The following is a 19,200-nucleotide window of genomic DNA, read 5'->3' as shown; positions in this document are numbered from 1 at the left end:
AAATGAGAAACTATGTGGTTCAGTCTTATCCCCACCAGTGAGTCCTTTCTGTCCCTCCTGTGAGAGATGTCCTCTCACCACTCTCTGAGGACCCTCCTTTGTAAGAGCATATGAAGAAACAACCGTCCTTTCTGTTTTCCTCATGACTCAGCGTATTCTGATGCTTTGTGATCCGATTCCTCTGCATCTGCTCCTATGCGTTTGGCAATTCCTGCTAAAGCCTTTTCCATGAGTTGCAGTCTCTTGTTGTGTCCAGTAATCCACCCTTAAACCTCCTCCATCCTTGCATTTGTTTTAGAAATTTCACCTTCAGTATCTCCTTGCTAGTGCTTATTGTCAAACCTGGGTTTTCAGAGTCAGACACATTTTCTGATTCATTCTCAGCATCGTGCTTTGGATCCTTAAAGTCCAATTCCAATCATCTTTTGATCTTGTGTAAAAGCGTACCAGCTCAGACGAGGAAAACAAAGATGTACAAGGATCTATTTGTCTGCAAGTGGATGCATCAGAATGGAGCGACCAGGTTGCTTGAGGCCCACCAAGTGTATTTTTTATGTCACATTTAACTTCTTTTTCAAACTGCATTTCTATGGTCTGCTTCTGATTCACAACAATTTGAATAAAGAAATACTCAGAAATGCAGTTTTAACCTGTGAGATCCCAGACCCATTTTCTCTTGAAAATAAAATTCTGTGAATTTTACCACAAACCAAATGAACCCCAGAATCAATTTCTGATATTTTCCTGTTACACTGATGTTAAGCTTAATTTTACTTATATATATATATATTTTTTTATATATTTTTTTTTTATTGAAATATAATCATTACAAAACTCTCGCAGACACAACACACAAAGATGCAAGGCACAGCTCTTTTCAAAAACAAAGCTAAAAAAACACAAAGTATCATGAATAAAAGATATTTAAAAAAATCAGCATAAATTAAAATACAAGGAAATCAACAATCTGGACCCTAGATTTGTAACCATTCTGTAGCAGAGTTAAATGTCATCAATGAAAGGATTTGAGTTGTGAATACATTTCAATGAGGAAAAATACAATTTGACTTCATTTTGAAAACACAGGAGGTTCGGCCGATCTTTTTTCCACTTTTTCTTATGTATATGATATTTTCCCAAATGCAGGAAGATGTTCACTAAGTTTATTGACTCTTTTGGCAACTTACTGTTATAAAACAAAGTATCTTTTTCTGTGAATTGTATGTTGTTTTAATTTTACTTATATATGCCCTCCGTCATCAGAAAAACACCACAAGAACATGTTTCATTGGAGTTGGTCTTTAACATACCATTTTTCTTTTTCTTTCGGCAAACTTGTTTTTATACGACATCCTTACCCCCTTCTTAGACATTCCTTAACTGCCTTATTTTCTCAAAATGTAAGTAAATCCAGTAGAATGAAAGATTTACTTTTATCCTGTCCTGTCGGTGACTAGAAGTTTGAGAAATAATTATTGGTGTGTGGCAATTGAATACACTTGAGAAATAAAACACCTATTTTATAACATCCACAAGAGTGGGAATGAAGTCTGCAAAACACAGGATCCATTTCCTCTTGAAATGGTCATTTATTTTTCTATACATTTCTTTTTGAGAATCCCCCCCAACCCTGAACCCAGGCACAAACCAGCCCCCCTATGAAAGACCGGCCTTGGGCCCCAGGCAACCCCCTGCCCATCTTGCAGAAAGTACAGCTGAGAGCGAGGCAGGGGCAAAGTCCTTCCGCTTAGGAGGAGGGTGCTTTAAGAAGATTTTTCTGAAGAATTTAGATCCACAGATGTCCACATGCAGCTCTCACATCTTCGATGTAGACTTTTTTTTATTATATGCATTAAATAACCTTCTGCAGGAGCATTACTTGGGCATTTACGGCATGAATTCAGCATTGCGCGTGTAAAAATTGTACATAATAATACAAGGAAATCGTAGCAGCCTTGGAGTGGTCAAAATACTGTAAATCTAATCAAAATATGAACAAGAAACAATTAAATACATCTATGAAAAAATAGAATAAAGTGGAGTTCAATAAAGTGCAGCATAACAAATATTGTGTGTAGAGGTAGATGAAAAGTCAGTTATTGCACACATTCGTAATAAACAGGAGTTTAGTGTGTGTGAAACAGTCAGAGTGGGGTGTAGTTAGTGGAAGAATGTGTGTTCCGTATGGTGATTGCCTGTGGAAAGAGGATTTTCCTGAGTCTGTTTGTCCTGGTTCTGATGGACCTGTACCTCCTGCCAGAGGGCAGCAGGTCGAACACAGGGAAAGCAGGATGGGTGGAGTCATTGATGATGCTAGTCACTCTGCTAAGGCAGCATGACTGGTAAATGTCCTTCAGTGAGGGCAGAGGGCAGATCCTCTGCGCTGTCTTTACCACTCTCTGCACAGGCGCTGCTGTGCCTTCCCGATGACAGTAATGGTGTTGACGGAACAGGTGAGGTCAGCCGAGATGGTGGTGCCCAGGAGGATGAATCTGTGGACCCTCTCCACACAGTTTCCGTTGATGTAGAGTGGGGGTGGATCTGCTCTGTGCTTCCTAAAGTCCAGGATGATCTCCTTGGTCTTGGTGGTGTTCAGGATGAGTTTATTAGCCTGACACCACCTGGACAGTTTCAGGACTTCATCTCTGTAGGCCGTCTCATCAGCCCCAAAGATCAGCCCCACCGCATTAGTGTCGTCTGCAAACCTCACTATGGTGTTGCTGGTGTGGGCTGGTCTACAATCTGCCGTACAGAGCGTGTACAGAAGGACTGAGCACACATCCCTTTGGGAATCTGTGCTCCGCATCCAGGAGGAGGAGAAGTAGGGTCCCAGTTTAACTGTCATTATTTGTATATATTTAAATTCTCATTTAAGTACAAATACCCACAAACAATACTTAATCCCAGTTGCATTAAGAATACAGAATTCTGCTTCTAAGATCTAATCTCATGAAGAAACTCTGAAGATGGGGAAAGTCCTTTGATGATTTCTTCTTCCCTTTACTTTCTTATTTCTCAGCTCCTAAACCGCCCGCATCTTTCCTGTTTGGGGGGGTCACCAACACCTCCTTGGAGATCACCTGGAGTGGGCCCGTGGGGTCAGACTATGATGACTTTGACCTGCAGTGGGACCCTCATGACCAGCTGTCTGTTGTGAACCCCTATCACAGCCGGATATCCGGCAGTCGTATCCTGACAGGACTGTTCCCTGGACGGCTTTACAGCTTCAGCCTTCGCACTGTCAGTGGGGCCACACAGCCAGGGGCCGTGGTCACCCACAGCATCCCCATCTACAACAGCATCCGAACCAGTAAGTGACAGTACCTAACTTCATTTTTGTTTTATTTTTTTTAAATGCCAGACACTGAACATCAGAAGATGTATTCATTTTTTAAGTGACCTTCACTGAAGGAAAATCTCTGAAAGTTTGGTCCAGTCAGAACATTTGTGTCCCCACAAAGAACTGAGTGTGTTTTTATTACAGACACCAGGGGCCTAATTTCAAACAAAAAAGTTGCTCAAACCTCTATAATTATTAACAAAACTGTGAAAAAAAGAAGCCATCTTTTGTGCATATGTGAATCCTCAAATCCTTGATTATGGTAATAATGGGACTATGAACGCAAACTCCTCAAGACAGGTGTGACTCTCTTTAACTCTGGAGCTGCCCACAGTGACAGGCAGGTGTGGGTGTGGTTATAGCCCCCAGTTCAGTCATAATGGCCTGAGGTTCACCTCGGTAAATGAGAGCGCTGCGTTCCTGAATCTCCTGGTCAAGGACAGGTCTCTTACCATGACCAGCTTATAGGCCAGTCAGGAGTACAGACTACTCAGGGATTGTTTTAGGTCTCTTACAGAAGAGTGTTCCTACTGGGAACTCTATTGTTCTACTGGCAGATTTCAGTGCCCATCCAGGCAAAGACAGCACATCTAAAAGGGTATGATCAAGAGCGGAAACCTGAGGTGGCCCAGGCATCTGGACACCTCCCTGATCAGTTGAGCGTGACCAGTAGCAGTCCTTATGGCTCTCCCAAATGTTTTTAACTTATTCAGAAATTCAGATTTCTAAGTTCGGATATGAGATAAGCCACAAAAATCTTTGGCACTAGAATTCTAAAGTATTTACACGACCAGAAAAATGTTGAAAAATGTAAATTTTTTAGTGGGCTGTCAAATGTGAACGAATTTTTCACACCTTCAAAGGTTTAGGAAACCAAGTCTTTTGGCAGCTCAGTGGTGATGATGGAGAAGAAACAGACTCAAGGCATCTCTTCATTTCAGGCTGTTCTGTCTTCTTGTGCAGGACCAGGGCGAGTCCTCGGCCTCCATTGCCGGCCCCAAAGCTCTACTTCCATCTCCTGCTCATGGACACCCCCAGAGGCTGATTTTGACTCCTACAACATTGAGTGTGTTCATCAGGACTCCCGCACCGTTGTCTACTCTCGGCGCACTGGGAAGGACTCCACCAGCTATGTCATTACTCAGCTAGATCCCCACAGACACTATACAGTCTATGTAAAGGTCATCTCTGCTGGGACCACCAGCAGTGAGGTAGAGGACAGCATAGTCACCATGATTGATCGTAAGAGATGCTGGATCATAATGAACCATCTATCAGCCAGGCAGGAGGTCAATATACTCTTTGCCCTTCCCCTGCAGGTCCTCCCGCACTCCCCATTGGTACCCGGGTCAGTGAGAGGTCCACTGTTGTTTCCACATGCTCCATCTTGTTTTCGTTTAACTGCAGCTGGTTCAGTGATACCAATGGCGCTATCAAGTTCTTTACTGTGGTGGTGACAGAGTCTAAGGGTGAGTGGACTGGACTGTGGAGGACCTTCTGTAGAGGAAATCTTATGAAATGAGTCTGAAAAGATGAGTGGATCATCTTCAGATGCTTCTGTTGCAGATCAAGTAATCAGATCTCAGAAAGTGCATTTCAGAAAAAAGGAATAGTGGTAATTTTAAATGAAGAACCTTTAATTATAAGTAATTACTGAAGTGTTTTTCTTACAATAAAAAACAAAATTGTTTAAAAAATAAACAGCCCAAGAGATGGGAAAATAAAATAAACTACAAAAAATAGGTTTTAGGATTCCCCTTGATCCCTAAATAGTGGTTTAAGAAAATAGGTGTTTTGGGATTGTTTTAAAAGTTAACAGGAAAGATGTTTCACGTGTTACTACAGAGCTGGGCGCCAGCAGCTGAAAGCACTCAGTCATCTCTGTATTTCAAACCCACAAAAAGCAAAATCTTATGTAACCTAAGAGTTTTATCATCAAAAACAAAGACTGGAAATTGTTGTATAGTATAAAAACAACTGAAAGCTGTGGAGAAAAATTAGTGTGATAGGTTTATTGGTGTGACATGCTTTCTTCTGGGTGTCCCAGTAGAGAGATTCAAAGCTGCATCTGAACAAGCTGTAGACACTATAGAGACAACAAATAAACCAAAAGTTCCCTTTCATATTTACTTTGTGCGGTGAAGAAAGCATGGATTGCTGGATGCAGATTTTAGTGACTACCAATACAGATTTTGCTAACAATCATCTAAAAAAATAATTTTGACTTTTGAAAACTTTGTAATTACGCTCATGTCCGTCAGACACCACAGCCACTGAAAGAAAACAGCTTTGGTAAATGGGTCAGACTTTTAATGGAAAAATGTGTTTAGTGTTATGGTTACAAAAATTAAAAGAAATATTTGATACGGTATACATGTTAGATTTAAACACAGGCAATATTTAAACTGGAAAGATGTAGAATTCCAAATATCAAAACAGGAATTAAATCTGTCTTTGACCCGTTTGCAGGTGTGGAAGATGTTCTGCCCGACCAGTATCACCCACTACCTTCTTACAGGGACTACATCTCCAACAGCTCCATCAAGTCTTACCAGACCAGTTACTTCTCCAGTTACTGCTCAGAGAGCCTTGACAGCAATGCCCATGTCTTCAACATCAGCCTGGGGTCAGGCATGGAACCACTGGGGGGACCCTGTGAGCCCAGCAGTGACCTAAACCAGTTCTGTGATGGACCACTGAAGCCCAGGACCTCCTACAGGTATCCATGACTTTATCCTGTCATAACAGTAGCTAAACTTAAGGGACAGGGATACAAGCGGTCTGAAATTGAGTCAGTAAACATTCCATCACGAATAAGCCTGGTTAAAAATGCTCCTGGATGACCCAAACTTTGTGGTGCAGAAATTATAGGTTGATACTGATGGTACTACTGTCTTCCAGGCTCAGCATCCGAGCTTTCACTCAGCTCTTCCATGAAGATTCAAAGGACATCGGCACCTTCAGTCCTCTGTTCACAGACACGTATCTGTCTCTGCCCATTGTCACTGAGACTGGTAAGGACCTACCACAACTTAACATTCTGAAGCTAAGTGAAAGAGGGTACGGGCCAGGACGATTTTGATAACATTCTGGAAACTGTGCTGCAGAAAGTCTGAACGGGGTGATTGGAGGCATCAGCGCTGGACTTTTCCTCATCGCAGTGGTCGTGGTTATCACCGCTCTGTTGGTTTGCAGGCGCAGGGTTGGCAGAGTGTGAGTAACTGCACATGAGCAGTCACTGACAGGGAGATGATGGCTGGGCATTGATTCACCTGCTTATCACCTGTTGCTGTTGGATTCAGGGGTGAGGAGAGGCCTGTTTTTGGAATGAGTCAGAGAAGAGAGAGACTTAGTACAGGAACCCAGCTGGGTATCAGAGGGTAAGAAACAATGTTTAATCTTAACCGGTAATAATGATTACAAATAGTGTGTTGAAGCTCCACATGGAATGGGTTTGTTGAGTTTGACGTTGAACTTTTTGTTTTCATTGTTTCTCAGAAACAGAAGAACCTCTAGGTGAGACATTCAGATGTTCTCTGTTTTGCTGATACAGTTCAGGTGAGATTTGTTGTTAAACTTTTCCTTATCATTAGCAGTCCCATCAGGATCATGAACTTTGAGTCCCACTTCAACAAACTGCAAGCAGACTCCCACTATCTTCTCTCAGAAGAGTATGAGGTGAGCCACCCAAGTCCATCTTCTTGAGCATTCAGTACCTGTTAGAACAGAGTGCTTGTTTTTGACATACTCCACTAGGACATGTTCTTATTGGCTGGACACCTGATCCAGGTAATCATCTGTGACTTTGTGAATAATATCTGGAAAACATGTAATCGCACTAGCTCCTGAGGTCCACCCTTGTTAGAATACGATCAGTGCTCACTGTTTGTCAGGAGCTACGCCACTAAACACACAGCCGCTAACGTGTAGCTCAGGAGATGACAACAGATCTTCTCACTTTCATCATGTTGGGCAGATGGATTTCTCCTCATTTTTTGACTTTTAGGTTCTTGTTTTCCTTCTGTCAGGACCTGAAGGATGTTGGTCGGAATCAGCCTCTGGACTCAGCACTGCTGCCAGAGAACCGTGGGAAGAACCGGTACAATAACATTCTTCCCTGTAGGTGACCCCTCCAGCCAACTCACTGCTTGGTTCTTTGTCTGTGTGGAACTGCAGCTCTGCTTTGCTTGTGCACAGATGACTCCACCAGGGTGAAGCTCTCCTATGTGGACGATGATCCCTGTTCAGACTACATCAACGCAAGCTACATCCCAGTATGATCCTCCTGGAACCACATGCTAGTGGCCTTTTACCCACAGACACAATTCATTTTTCCATTGACGTCATTCAGCCTCAGTTTTAAAAAATGAGTGCAGAGGAAAATATTGGTTTAAACAAAAGCAGAACCTTAAAGCAGAGTGGTTACAGTGCTTATTCAACATAATCCAATACTAACTGCAGTTCCATGTGCAAAACATCTTTGATCGGATCAAAGATTGGATTAGAATTGAACTGTGTACATGGGCCCAGAAATTTTTTTTCCGATTATAACAAACGTTTACATACCCCACACTTTCGGTCAGAATAAATAATTTAGATGTGCAGAACTCTCTAAAATACCGGAAGAAGAAATGAGTTCCGTTGTAAACAAACAGAGCTGCCACATAAAGCAGGATGATCGTCTGAACGTGATGTTTTTATTATCATTATGATTATTATGAAGCGCCTGTTTGCTCAACTTTTTTTTTTTTTGTGCTTTTTTGTGGCGGAACGGACCCATGCGGGCAATGCCGAAGTCTGCATCTTGGCTGCACGTTAATATGTGGGAATACCGTCAGCCTTTATTTTGTCGGGTCACGGCTGGAAACACAAATCCACGTGATTGTTTGAACGATTTCTAAGGACTGCGCGGCATTTCTCCTTTGAAAAGCTGCCTCCGTTAGCTCACACACAACCCCAAAGCCTCTCCTCTGCTTGGGGATACAGTTGTACCGGGAGACACGGTCCTCCTGAGTTTGGCAGCTCGCTCACGAAGAGTGGCGGGACAGACTGTCAACCGGAACTCGTAACAAAGCACCATATCCACCCTCCCCTGCCCGCAAACACAAAGCTAGGAGTCCGGCTGCTCTGCTCAAAGACACAATTTGCTCGCGTGGAGCAGCCAGTCGGTCCTGTTTGCGTTTTAAAGCCTCCTCTGGAGCGCCGCACCGTCTACGCATGATGCAAAACCAGAGCAGCAATGACCCACGATCAACGATTTTAGTGACTAGCAATTTATTAACTGTATTTATAAACACAGTTAACTGTTTACATGTACCATGATCATATCAACAATCGGCATAACCCAACTATCTCGAGCAGAAAGAAATTTTGATCCGAATGAGTCTGATCGGGGCAGATTATTCCGAACGGCGTGTTTACATGACGCATTTTTCTTCCGATCAGGCATTCATTCTGATAACTTTTGTCCATGTAACTGCAGCTAATGACATGTTCAGTACAATGCGGGCTTGGTGTTGGTGTGGTTTTAGTGCAGTCTTGGTTTGGCCCTTGGTGCAGTCTTAATTAATTCATGGTGCATTCTTTTAACAGTCTTAGTTTTGTGCTTGTCTATCCCTGTTTAATCTTTGCTTAGTCCTGGTACAATCCTGGTTTAGACTTGAAACAGTCTCGGTGCATTTAGTTCAAGTAAAGTTTCAGTTCAATCATTACAGTATGATTGCAAATTGATTTCGATCGGGCTCACTTTAGGACCTGTCTTGATTGTCCAGATTTGGTTTACTTGAAGTCCTGGTTTAATGTTGTGTAGTCTTGATTTTGTCTTGATTCTGTCTTACTGATGTCCTGGTCTAGTCTTAGTACAGTCCTAGTTTAGTCTGGGTCTGGTCGTGGTTTGGTCCTGGTTTAGTTTTGGTTTTGCCCTAGTTTAACTTGGTGAAATCCTTGTGTAGTCTTGGTGCAGTCACAGTTTGGGACAGACAAGTTTGGATCAGTCTGATCTGCCACCCACTGCAGCAGAATAAACCTGCATCTTTCTATTGGCGTGAATTAGCTTAGTGATGACACTGAAGTCTGTTTCTGCTGCTCTAAAATGAATCTACTGCAACTCATCTGTTCTCACCTTCTGCTTGGGATTATAGTCAGCACAAAGACTCTTATTTGTTATTTTGTTCTCAAGGCTGGTGCACTTTGAAATTTATCATAACTGCATATACAAGTGAACTAGAAGCTGGCAGATAGAGAAGGACAATGGCAGCGCACAGCAACGCAAGTTGTTGGTCATCCTGGTGTTCTAGAGCAGCAGAAGCCAGCTCAGGATAAATGTCACCTTTTTGTTTTTTTCAGGGCAATAATTTTCGCCGGGAGTACATTGCCACACAGGGTCCACTGCCAGGAACTAAAGATGATTTCTGGAAGATGGTGTGGGAACAGAACGTCCACAACGTGGTCATGGTCACGCAGTGTGTGGAGAAAGGCAGAGTGAGTGCAAGCTGGAAACATCTTTTTAATTTTTTCTTCTTATTTATTTTACTTGATAATTGTCTTGATTAATTATTCAACAATTTAATTTGATTTTTTTTGTGTTAACTTAATTTAATACTTTTTCCTTACTAATGCCAAATTTACTATTTTATTCAGTGTTGTTTCAGACTAATATTTCTTAAAGTTTTCATTTAAGTGTTATAGATTAAAGCTTAATTTGAGCTTGTCTCATTGCGTTACCCAAAAAGAAAGAAACAATAAACCAACCTCAATCCATTATCATCTCATCATCCAGTTCAGTCCAGAACAGTTCAGAACAGTTCAGTATTTTACAAGTTTTTGGTCTAATCCTCGAACTGAGAAAGCAAAAGGTGACACTAAAGAGTAAAACACCCTTATTTTATCTTGAATTGTATCCAGTTAGAATGGTTGCAACAATTCAGTTAATAAAAGTTTACTTTTTTATTCAGGTAAAGTGTGACCACTACTGGCCCTTTGATCAGGACCCGCTGTACTACGGAGATCTGATTGTGCAGATGCTTTCAGAGTCGGTGCTGTCAGAGTGGACGATCCGAGAGTTCAGAATCTGCAGCGTATGCAATTCAAGTTCCTGAACCAAAACACAAGCTTTCAGGAGTCGAATTAAGACCTAAAACCTACATCCGCTCTTATGTTTCTGTGTCCAGGAGGAGCAGCTTAGCTTCAGCCGTTTGGTTCGGCAGTTTCATTACACGGTGTGGCCCGATCACGGCATTCCTGACAACACCCAGTCCCTCATCCAGTTTGTCCGAACAGTGCGGGACTACGTCAACAGGTCACCTGGTTCTGGTCCCACTGTGGTCCACTGCAGGTAAAGAGCATTCTGTGTTTCAAGGAACCTATGGTTACGCTGTTAATGTAAAGAACGATATTCATACTGGTGCCAAAGATTTAAAGATGAGATGAAGTTCATTGTTGTAAATGAGAACTGACTATGCTGAGCAAAGCTCGATTAGATGAGTCTCCCTGCCTGTAGTAGGGAGATTGTGAATATTTGATTTGATTTGTTTTTCCCCTCTCTTTAACACACAGAACTTAAGTACGGTAATTACATGCATTTGGTTCTTTTCCACTCTTTGGTTTGTGAAAAGTCCATGTGCATTAAGGTAAACCACACAAGAGTTCATCTGCAAGTGAAATGGAACCGTTGTTCTCAAGAGGACCAGAGTTTTGTAATTTGGTTCAAATCAGAGTTAGAGGGAGTTTTCATGCTTTAAAAACATCAGAGAACACAAGGTCTAGTTCAAATCTGACCAAATATGTCTGTCTATCCAAAGAGTTTGAAGTGCATAAATTCTACTACAGACAAATTTTGAAACAGGAGCAAAATCCCAATCTGTGGTTTCTGTAGTCAGTGAACTACTGTGTCTGTGTGTTTGTGTGTATATTAGTGCGGGAGTTGGCCGTTCAGGGACTTTTATTGTCTTGGATCGAGTGCTACAGCAGCTGGATGTCAGGGACACAGTGGACATCTACGGGGCTGTATTTGATCTGCGACTCCACCGCTCACACATGGTGCAGACTGAGGTAGGAAGACTGAATCTTGTCTGTCTATGTTTGCTTGTGTATGCTCACCAAAGCACATGATGCGTGTTGTTAGGCTTTACATAAGGGTAATTTCAGAATTCAAGTCTGAACTCATGGAAGCACTCATCTCTAGGCTTATGACAGCACTCATCCTGGGCACATTCAAGGTTTAGGTCCTGGTTTATGTGAGGACCCATGTCCTGGTTCATATCAGGGTGTCATGATATGTATGACGTAGCAGACCCAGATGCTGGAACCCGGAAGAAAACTCAAACGTAGAATGAATAAAAAAGTTTTTATTTTTCCGGCTGGAAAAATTAAAGTCTTTGGAGTTCTGACTCTTTTGGCTGGTGACCAGAACCGGCAGTAATCTTGTCGAAGTAGGAGTTTTCTTCGTGGCGTGGCTGGAGTGGAGCGTGGCAGGAGGCGAGGTAAGGCAGCGGCAGATCTTGGAGAAGATTATTACAGGTGGACACTCGTGAAGATGGACCTGAGAGCGAGATGACAAGGCCAGGTAAGTAGCGAGACACGTAGCGAGCATGAATAAACTAGGTGACCAGACTAAGCACCGTGAAGGGCAACGAACTGGCGATGAATGCTGGGCTGGATCTCCTTAAGAAGGCGGTGAGTAGATGAGATGAGTGTCCACAGCTGGTTCCAATCTTCAGAGCAGATGAGAGAGGGGAGGGGGAGGAGAGCTGCCAGAGGCACCATGACACAGGGTTGACATTTTGACTTATTTCAGGGTCCATGTAAAGGCTTATTTCATAGTTCATGTCAGTGTTTATAACAGCATTTAGGTGGGGCTTTATGCCTCATAATAGATAGTGCCCTAATGCCCTCTGCTTTTTTTTCTAATTTTTTTTGTATTAACATAACTACACTTTTGTTAGAGATACAAGAAAGAAATGTGGCTTCATAATTCCCCCGGTATTTTATTGAAATCGTTTTCATTGCCGTTTCTGTCTTTGCGGCTTTGCTTGGACTCAGAGCAGTCAGAGAGAGTTAAGGACAGCCAGGGACAGCGAGAGCAACTGCTGCCCCACCGAGACCTGAAGAGACATGAGAGTGAAGCTACTTGAATCTGATATTTTGGGTCTAACTAGTCGTTTACTGGTTTAACAAGCTTAAATATGGTTCATATTTGAGAAAAATGCTCTATATTATTTAAGGAGTCACTTTTTACTTAAGCCAGATGACTGAACGGCACATCAATGTAACACGGAGTAGATCATTCAGGGACAGGAGGTTGGGTACTAATTTCCAAATAAAACACTGGGGAATTTTCAAAATAAATGAATAGTATTTATAGCGAGTTCACAAGCCGGGTTAGCTCGTGCAGCCGGGTTAGCTCGTGCTGGTTTGCAGCGCCTTCCGTCCGTGAAACCAGGGTTCAACTCCGGGCTGCTCCCTGTTCCCTTCTCTGCCTCTGTTCCGGTTCCAAGCCCAGTTTGAGAAGGTTGCGTCAGGAAGGGCATCCGGCGTAAAAACATTGCCAAGTTTACCATGCGACTTGTTCGCTGTGGCGACCCCTGATGGGAGAAGCCGAAAGAGGAAAAAAAATTTATAGCGAGTTCACAGCTTCCCTGCTACAGCTCTGACACTGCATGTATCTGTTTAACGTGAACAGGGGTCTCCAAACTTTATCCAGCGATGCCCCTTGACGTTTCCATTCTCTGATCGGGGCCCAGGGTCAGTTTGAAACAGAGAAAGTGTGACGATCGCAGGGGGGCCTAAATGTAAACTGAAAGCCACACATAACCAAGAATTAAGAACCCAATCTGATATCAAATAATTCTCTTCACCAAAAGACAATGATAATAGGAAAATATATAATGGAACTCTATGAAATCAGTAAAAAACAAATATCCCTCTCTGGGTTATTTACATAAAAAGTCAGGAAATATATAGTTAAAGTATTTTAGATTTTAGAAAATCAATAATAACCAAATGAATATCTGTGGGTTGTTAACAGAAATAAAGCTTCTGTTGTCCATGCACACTCTTAGGTAAATTTCCAACTTCAGTTGTAGAGCAGAATCTCTTAACCCTTGTGCTATCTTAGATGACCCCACCTTTACATTGACGTGTTCTCCCTACCATGACAAAGGTGGAAAGATTTCATGTAATCCGTGGACACCAGTGAAGATCACAAATCATTGAAGTGCTCTGAACTGCAACGCCTTGCCTTCCAGGAGACCAATGACATATGACACCTTTGCTTGGTCACTGGCGTAGGTGAGACGTTTCTGTTCAAAAATTAAAGAACACTGCAGCAGGAAACCCCTGCACTTAGACAGGTCTCCGGAGTATGGTTTGGGGTCCGGGAAATGAGTCCCTCTCACCGCTACTGGCGGATTCGCCGGAAAAGCTGATGGAGGTGGAGCTGGTGTGGATTTTGCTGCACGGGCGGTGTGTGTGGAGAAAGACTGAGTGAGTTGATCCATCTGAGCCAGAACTGCATTAAACTTGTGATCCAGGTTAAAGGTAATCTGTTTGTGGCATAGAAGGTCCACATCAGAGCGAGGGTCCTGGGAGGCAGACATGTCCGCTGGATCCATGTTAAATGGCCAGATTATTCTGTTGGGAGAATGTAGTGGATATGTGAATCCAAGTGCGGACACAAACTGGTAGAAGTGAAGTTATTTATTTTGACTTGGCAGGCAGGCAGACTGGAAGGCAGGCAGGTAGACTGGAAGGCAGGCACTTTGTGGAAAGAGATGCAAAAGTTATTTCAGTTGCTCCTTGGTTTCCAGAAGAAGCCTGTTTTGCGCAAATACCACCAAATAGCTAACTTACATTACGCCAAACAGCAGAGAGAAAAGCCTCTAAACTTCTGGACCAAGTTCATCTTGAGTGATGAGACCAAGATTGAACTTTTTTGGCCCCAACCCTAAGTGCTACATTTGGAGAGGCGTCAACAAGGCCTGTGATGAAAAGAACGCTATTCCTACCGTGAAACATGGAGGTGGATGGCTGATAGTTTAGGGATGAGTAGCAGTGGTTACATGGGCAGAATATCTTGATCGGATCAATGGTCGGGTTAAAATTCACCCGTGCACATGGGATCAGAAAACCTTTTTCCGATTAGAAGAAACGTTCACATCGTCACACTTTCGGTCGGAATAAATGATTTGGGCATGCGCAGTAGTGTTGAAAATACCGGAAGGAAAATGTGTCCCGTTGTAAACAAACCTTTGCTGTCACATATATTTATGCAGCAGCTCGGTTATATACGAGGCGATCTTCCAAATGGGCTTTTATTAATGTTATGAATATTATGAAGTGCCTGTTCGCTCATCATTTTATATTTAATCCATGTGGTCAGTGCTTTTTTTGTGGAAGAACTGAGCTGGAAGAAGAACCCAGTGTTAGGACAGGCTAACACGCGCTAACAACATTAGCCTTTTGATGGACACAAAATCCAGGACCATGCGGGAAACGCTGCAATCTGCAGCTTGGCTGCACGTAAATGTCTGGGAATAACATCAGCCTTTATTTTGTTGGGGCACAACTTTCAACGTAACAAAGCACCCTCCCCTCAAACACATTAATAAATCCAGCTGCTCTGCTCAGAGAGGTTCACTCGGTCCACTGGCACCGGAGCCCAAACGCAGAGCTCGGGTGCCGGCTCCAGACGTCAGTGGACACGCATCCCCCCCGCATCTCCCTCGTGAGGGGTGAAAGAGAGGGGAGAGCCAGCGGGGCGAGAGCGGGGCGGCGCTTTTCACGGGGCGTCTGCAGAGCAGCTGGTCGGTCCCGTATGCGCTCCAAAGCTTTCTCTCAGCGAAAACAGCGTCTATGCATGACGTAAACCAGAGCAGAAGTGACACACGATCGGAATGACCGTTTACATGCTCCACGATCGGTTAAACGATCGGTATAACCCACCTATCTCGATCGGTAAGAAATTTTGATCCGAACGAGTCTGACCGGGGCAGAGTAATTTGAATGGCGCGTTTACATGACGCATTTTCTTTCCGATTACTTTTGCCCATGTAAACGCGGCTAGTGAGCTACACAGGCAACAAAAACTTGGTCAGAATGAAAGCAGCCCGTTAACGGAAGATACTGGAGGAAAACTTGCACTCTTCATCTCGTGGGCTGCACATGGGACGCACCTGGACATTTCAAAATGACAACGGTCCAAAACACAATACGAAGTCCCCTTGTCATTGATTCCAGGAGAATAAGGTGAAGGTTCTGGAGTTGCTATCTCAGTTTCTTGACCTCAGTATAATTGAGCCACTTTGGTGAGACCTCAAATGGGCAGTTCAAGCAAGACAGCCCAAGAATTTAAAGGAACGTGAAGTTTTCTGCCAAGAAGAACAGGCTGCTTCACCATTAGAGAAAATAAATAACCTAATCAACAATGACCATAAGTGACTTCAAAATGTTATTGATGTAAAAAGAGGCAATGCAAGACATTAGGAACTGGGGTACGTCAACTTTTGAACAGGGTAATTTGAGAAGTGTCTTTTGCTAGTATGATTTAAAAAGGGTAAACTGATTTTTTTTTTTTGACAGTAAATGGCTTCACCCAACCACTCTCTCAACCTGCAAAGGTGTACGCTCAGTGGAAGCGTCATAACAGCAGAACAAACCCACCAAGGCTGGAAACTAAACAGTATTGTAAAAGTATATGGGAGAAAGAGACAGCACATAACAGCAATCCTGAATGGCTGGTTTCTCTGAGAAAAGAGCATGGCAGTCTTTTTAAACAGAGGTCAGTGACCATCATGGTGACAGACATCCAATAACTGGATAGCACTGGACCCTGACATGAGACTGGCTAAAGAAACTCACAGCACTCCATGAGCACCTGGGAGCACAAATGAACCAGCTGCAAAGAAATGGGGCTCACCCTGAATGGCTAACGGGAGGGTGAACAATCAACAAAACAATGTAAGGTTTTGGAAAACCACCCTGAAAGCCAATGGCAAGCTACTTGCACAAGTGTCCATCAAATGGGGCATGTACCAAGGAGATGCTCTGTCCCCACTGCTGTTCTGCATAGGTCTGAACCCCCTCAGGCAAATAGTCAACAAGACTGTCTCTGGATACCGAAGCAAGAATGGGGACACTATTGGTCACCTCCTCTACATGGATGACATCAAGCTATATGCTAAGAGCGAGTGCAACATTGACTCCCTGATCCACACCCCCAGGATCTACAGTATGCACACTGTTCATGTTTGAGAAATGCAGTCACATAGAAAAACCACAGGCAAATGGCAACCTGGAACAGGCAGCATGGAAAGCTGCAACAGCCAAATACCTCCAACGAGTAAGGAAAGTCCTGAAAAGCCAGCTCAATAGCAAAAACAATAAACAATTATCAGATACCCTGCAGGAATAAGAAGATGGCCAAAGGAGGAGATACAATCAACAGATCTTATGACATGAAAGCTCCTCACCACATGGAGGGTTTCATTCCAAATCTAGCATCCTGAGACTGCAAACTAGAAACAGGGAAGGACTAGTGAACGTGAAAGCCACTATCTAGGATGAAATATCTAAGATCCACATATAAATCAAGGACAGGGCCCAACTAATAGTGTGCTCAGGCAGTGGAGGATGGATAATATGGAGGACATTATCATGGGAGGACAAGCTCCTGAATGCGATTTACCACTGGACCATAACTGAAGTGACTGGGATCAAGACGTCCTACCAATTGCTAGAAAGAAGCCAACCAAAAAGACAGCACAGACGCACACATCCTTATGTAAGTGCGTTTGTCAGTGCTAATATCAGGGTTAATTTTTGAGCAAATCTCTAGGCTCAGGGTTAATACATGGGTCTAAATTTAGTTTTTTTGGTAGTCTCATTTCAGTGCTTCTATAAGGGTCTACGGCTTAGCTCATGACATTGTTAATATCTTGTCTTATTTCAGCACTCGCATCAAGGTTTGTGTGTAGGCTAAACTCAGGATTTGTGTAAATATTCCTGTCAGGGTTCATGTTAGCTCTCATATTATGGTTAATATCAACGCTCACATCGGGGTGCATGTCAAGACTGATGTCAGTGTTCATATTTCAGCTAATGTCAGTTCTAGTGTCAGAGTTAATGGCTCCCGTCTCCTTTTAAATGGCAAATGGTGTATACTTGTACAGTGCATTTCTACCTTGCTTCAAGACTCAAAGAGCTTTACAGTCACTCATGCCGGTTCTGCTGTCTTACACTGGCGCCAACCTGTAACCACTAGGAGCAATGTTGGACGCTTTGACACATGGTGAACAAGGCGGGAACAAGGGAACCAAACCTGTGTTCCTTAAATCAGAGGACGATCACTCAATCTCTATACCACAGCCACCCAACCTTTTTATTACTCAGTTCATGTTCAAGTCTTACCCTATGTGAGCTTTAATGGCTTTATAGTTGGACTCTTGTCAGTAATTTCCTTTGGGTTCTTGTCAGTGCTTATCTCAGGGTTTATGTCAGAATTCATCCCATGGATCATGTTTGGGGTTATCGTACTGTTCATAGATGAGCTCCTGTCAGGGATCATGTTAGAGTTTATGCGTGTGGCCTCACTGCACTGCTCATCTCAGAGTTCATGTCTCAGCTAATGTCAAGGCTCATATGTAAGGGCAATGTCAGAGTTCATGCATGGGCTATTTTTAGGGTTTGTGTATAGTCTAATTTCAGTGCCCACATCAGGGTTGAAGTTGTTGCTCACTAAATTGTTAATTTCTTGGATCATATCTCAACTTATCTCAGGACTCATGTGAATGCTCATGTCAGGATTCTTACCATGGTTTATATAAGGACCCACATCAGGGTTTCTGTCAGCGCTTAAACTATGGTTGATCTCCGTGGTCTTGTCAGGATGTATGATTAGGCTCATGTCAGTCTTTGTCAGAGCTTATCTTTGGGTCCATGTTTTTTCTCACATTAGCTTTCATGTCAGCAGGAAAAGAAGCAATACTATATTTATCAGAGAACCTTCCAGTCCTTGTCCAACTAATTTGTCTCTTACATGTACCATTAGGAGGAGGGGCTCTGTGTCAGTAACAGCCATGCCTAACGTGCTGCTCTGCCCCCCTCCCCCCAGGGTCAGTACTCTTACCTTCATCACTGTGTTCGAGATGTCCTGAGAGCCCGGAAGCTGCGCAATGAGCAGGACTGCCTCCATACCCCCCTGAGAATATAAATCCAGAGGTGAGTCAGCCAGTCACCACACTGCAGTTCCCGTTTGACCATCACCTCAGCTGACAAGCATACATTATTATGTCCCACAGATGGTGAGGCAGCCCACCTGCTGAGACGCTGCAGAGAAAAACCTTCATATTTTTATTTTCATATGCACACATGTTCATGTGTTTTTGTCTGCACTAAACCTTTCACTTATTTATGTTCCCTGTGAAAAAGTGGCAATGCGTTACTTTCCTGTGTGACTGCACTCACTTCAGTCAGCATAAAGTACTTTCTTTCAGCACTGTCCTGTGTAGGTGTGTGTATTCGTGTGGGTGTGTGGGTGTGTGAGGGTGCGCACTTCGGTGTGATTGTAATACAAACAATAGTGTCTGAAGCTCAATAAATACACAGCACGTGAACAGATGCTTGACCATTTTAATTATTCATTTGGAATAAGTCAAGATAACTGCAGCAACACAAAACTGCAGAAGAATCCAAAACTATAGCAACACAGTGAAAAAGTAAGCAATAGAAATCAACACCAAAACATACACAAAATTGCATTAACACAAAACTATAGCAACACAAGCATGAAACTTCAGCAACAAAATCATAAAACTGCAACAGCACAATCACAAAACTGTAACAAAACAAATCAATAGCAAGACAAA

At 43.0% G+C, this 19,200-nt stretch overlaps 1 protein-coding gene across 1 annotated transcript in view; it reads left to right on the top strand.

The window, feature by feature from the left end:
- LOC101169916 (receptor-type tyrosine-protein phosphatase beta) overlaps positions 1-18,830 on the top strand; it is a 44,322-nt gene extending 25,492 nt beyond the window's left edge. Inside the window, exons 15-31 of the mRNA XM_011472851.4 lie at positions 3,020-3,310; positions 4,304-4,582; positions 4,660-4,809; positions 5,810-6,059; positions 6,242-6,354; positions 6,448-6,553; positions 6,643-6,720; positions 6,839-6,856; positions 6,934-7,018; positions 7,369-7,459; positions 7,538-7,614; positions 9,686-9,820; positions 10,294-10,416; positions 10,510-10,673; positions 11,254-11,389; positions 18,447-18,553; positions 18,634-18,830. Of these exons, the coding sequence (XP_011471153.3) occupies positions 3,020-3,310; positions 4,304-4,582; positions 4,660-4,809; positions 5,810-6,059; positions 6,242-6,354; positions 6,448-6,553; positions 6,643-6,720; positions 6,839-6,856; positions 6,934-7,018; positions 7,369-7,459; positions 7,538-7,614; positions 9,686-9,820; positions 10,294-10,416; positions 10,510-10,673; positions 11,254-11,389; positions 18,447-18,545 (2,195 nt within the window). The 3' untranslated portion in view covers positions 18,546-18,553; positions 18,634-18,830. The remainder of the gene's footprint in view (positions 1-3,019; positions 3,311-4,303; positions 4,583-4,659; positions 4,810-5,809; positions 6,060-6,241; positions 6,355-6,447; positions 6,554-6,642; positions 6,721-6,838; positions 6,857-6,933; positions 7,019-7,368; positions 7,460-7,537; positions 7,615-9,685; positions 9,821-10,293; positions 10,417-10,509; positions 10,674-11,253; positions 11,390-18,446; positions 18,554-18,633) is intronic.
- The last annotated feature ends 370 nt before the right edge of the window (positions 18,831-19,200 follow it).

The sequence above is a fragment of the Oryzias latipes genome, chromosome 6, assembly GCF_053564925.1.
Source record: "Oryzias latipes strain Hd-rR chromosome 6, Olatipes_Hd-rR_3.1".
NCBI lineage: Eukaryota > Metazoa > Chordata > Actinopteri > Beloniformes > Adrianichthyidae > Oryzias > Oryzias latipes.
Note: the sequence above shows the minus strand (reverse complement) of the source record. Positions and strands in the feature narration are given on the sequence as shown.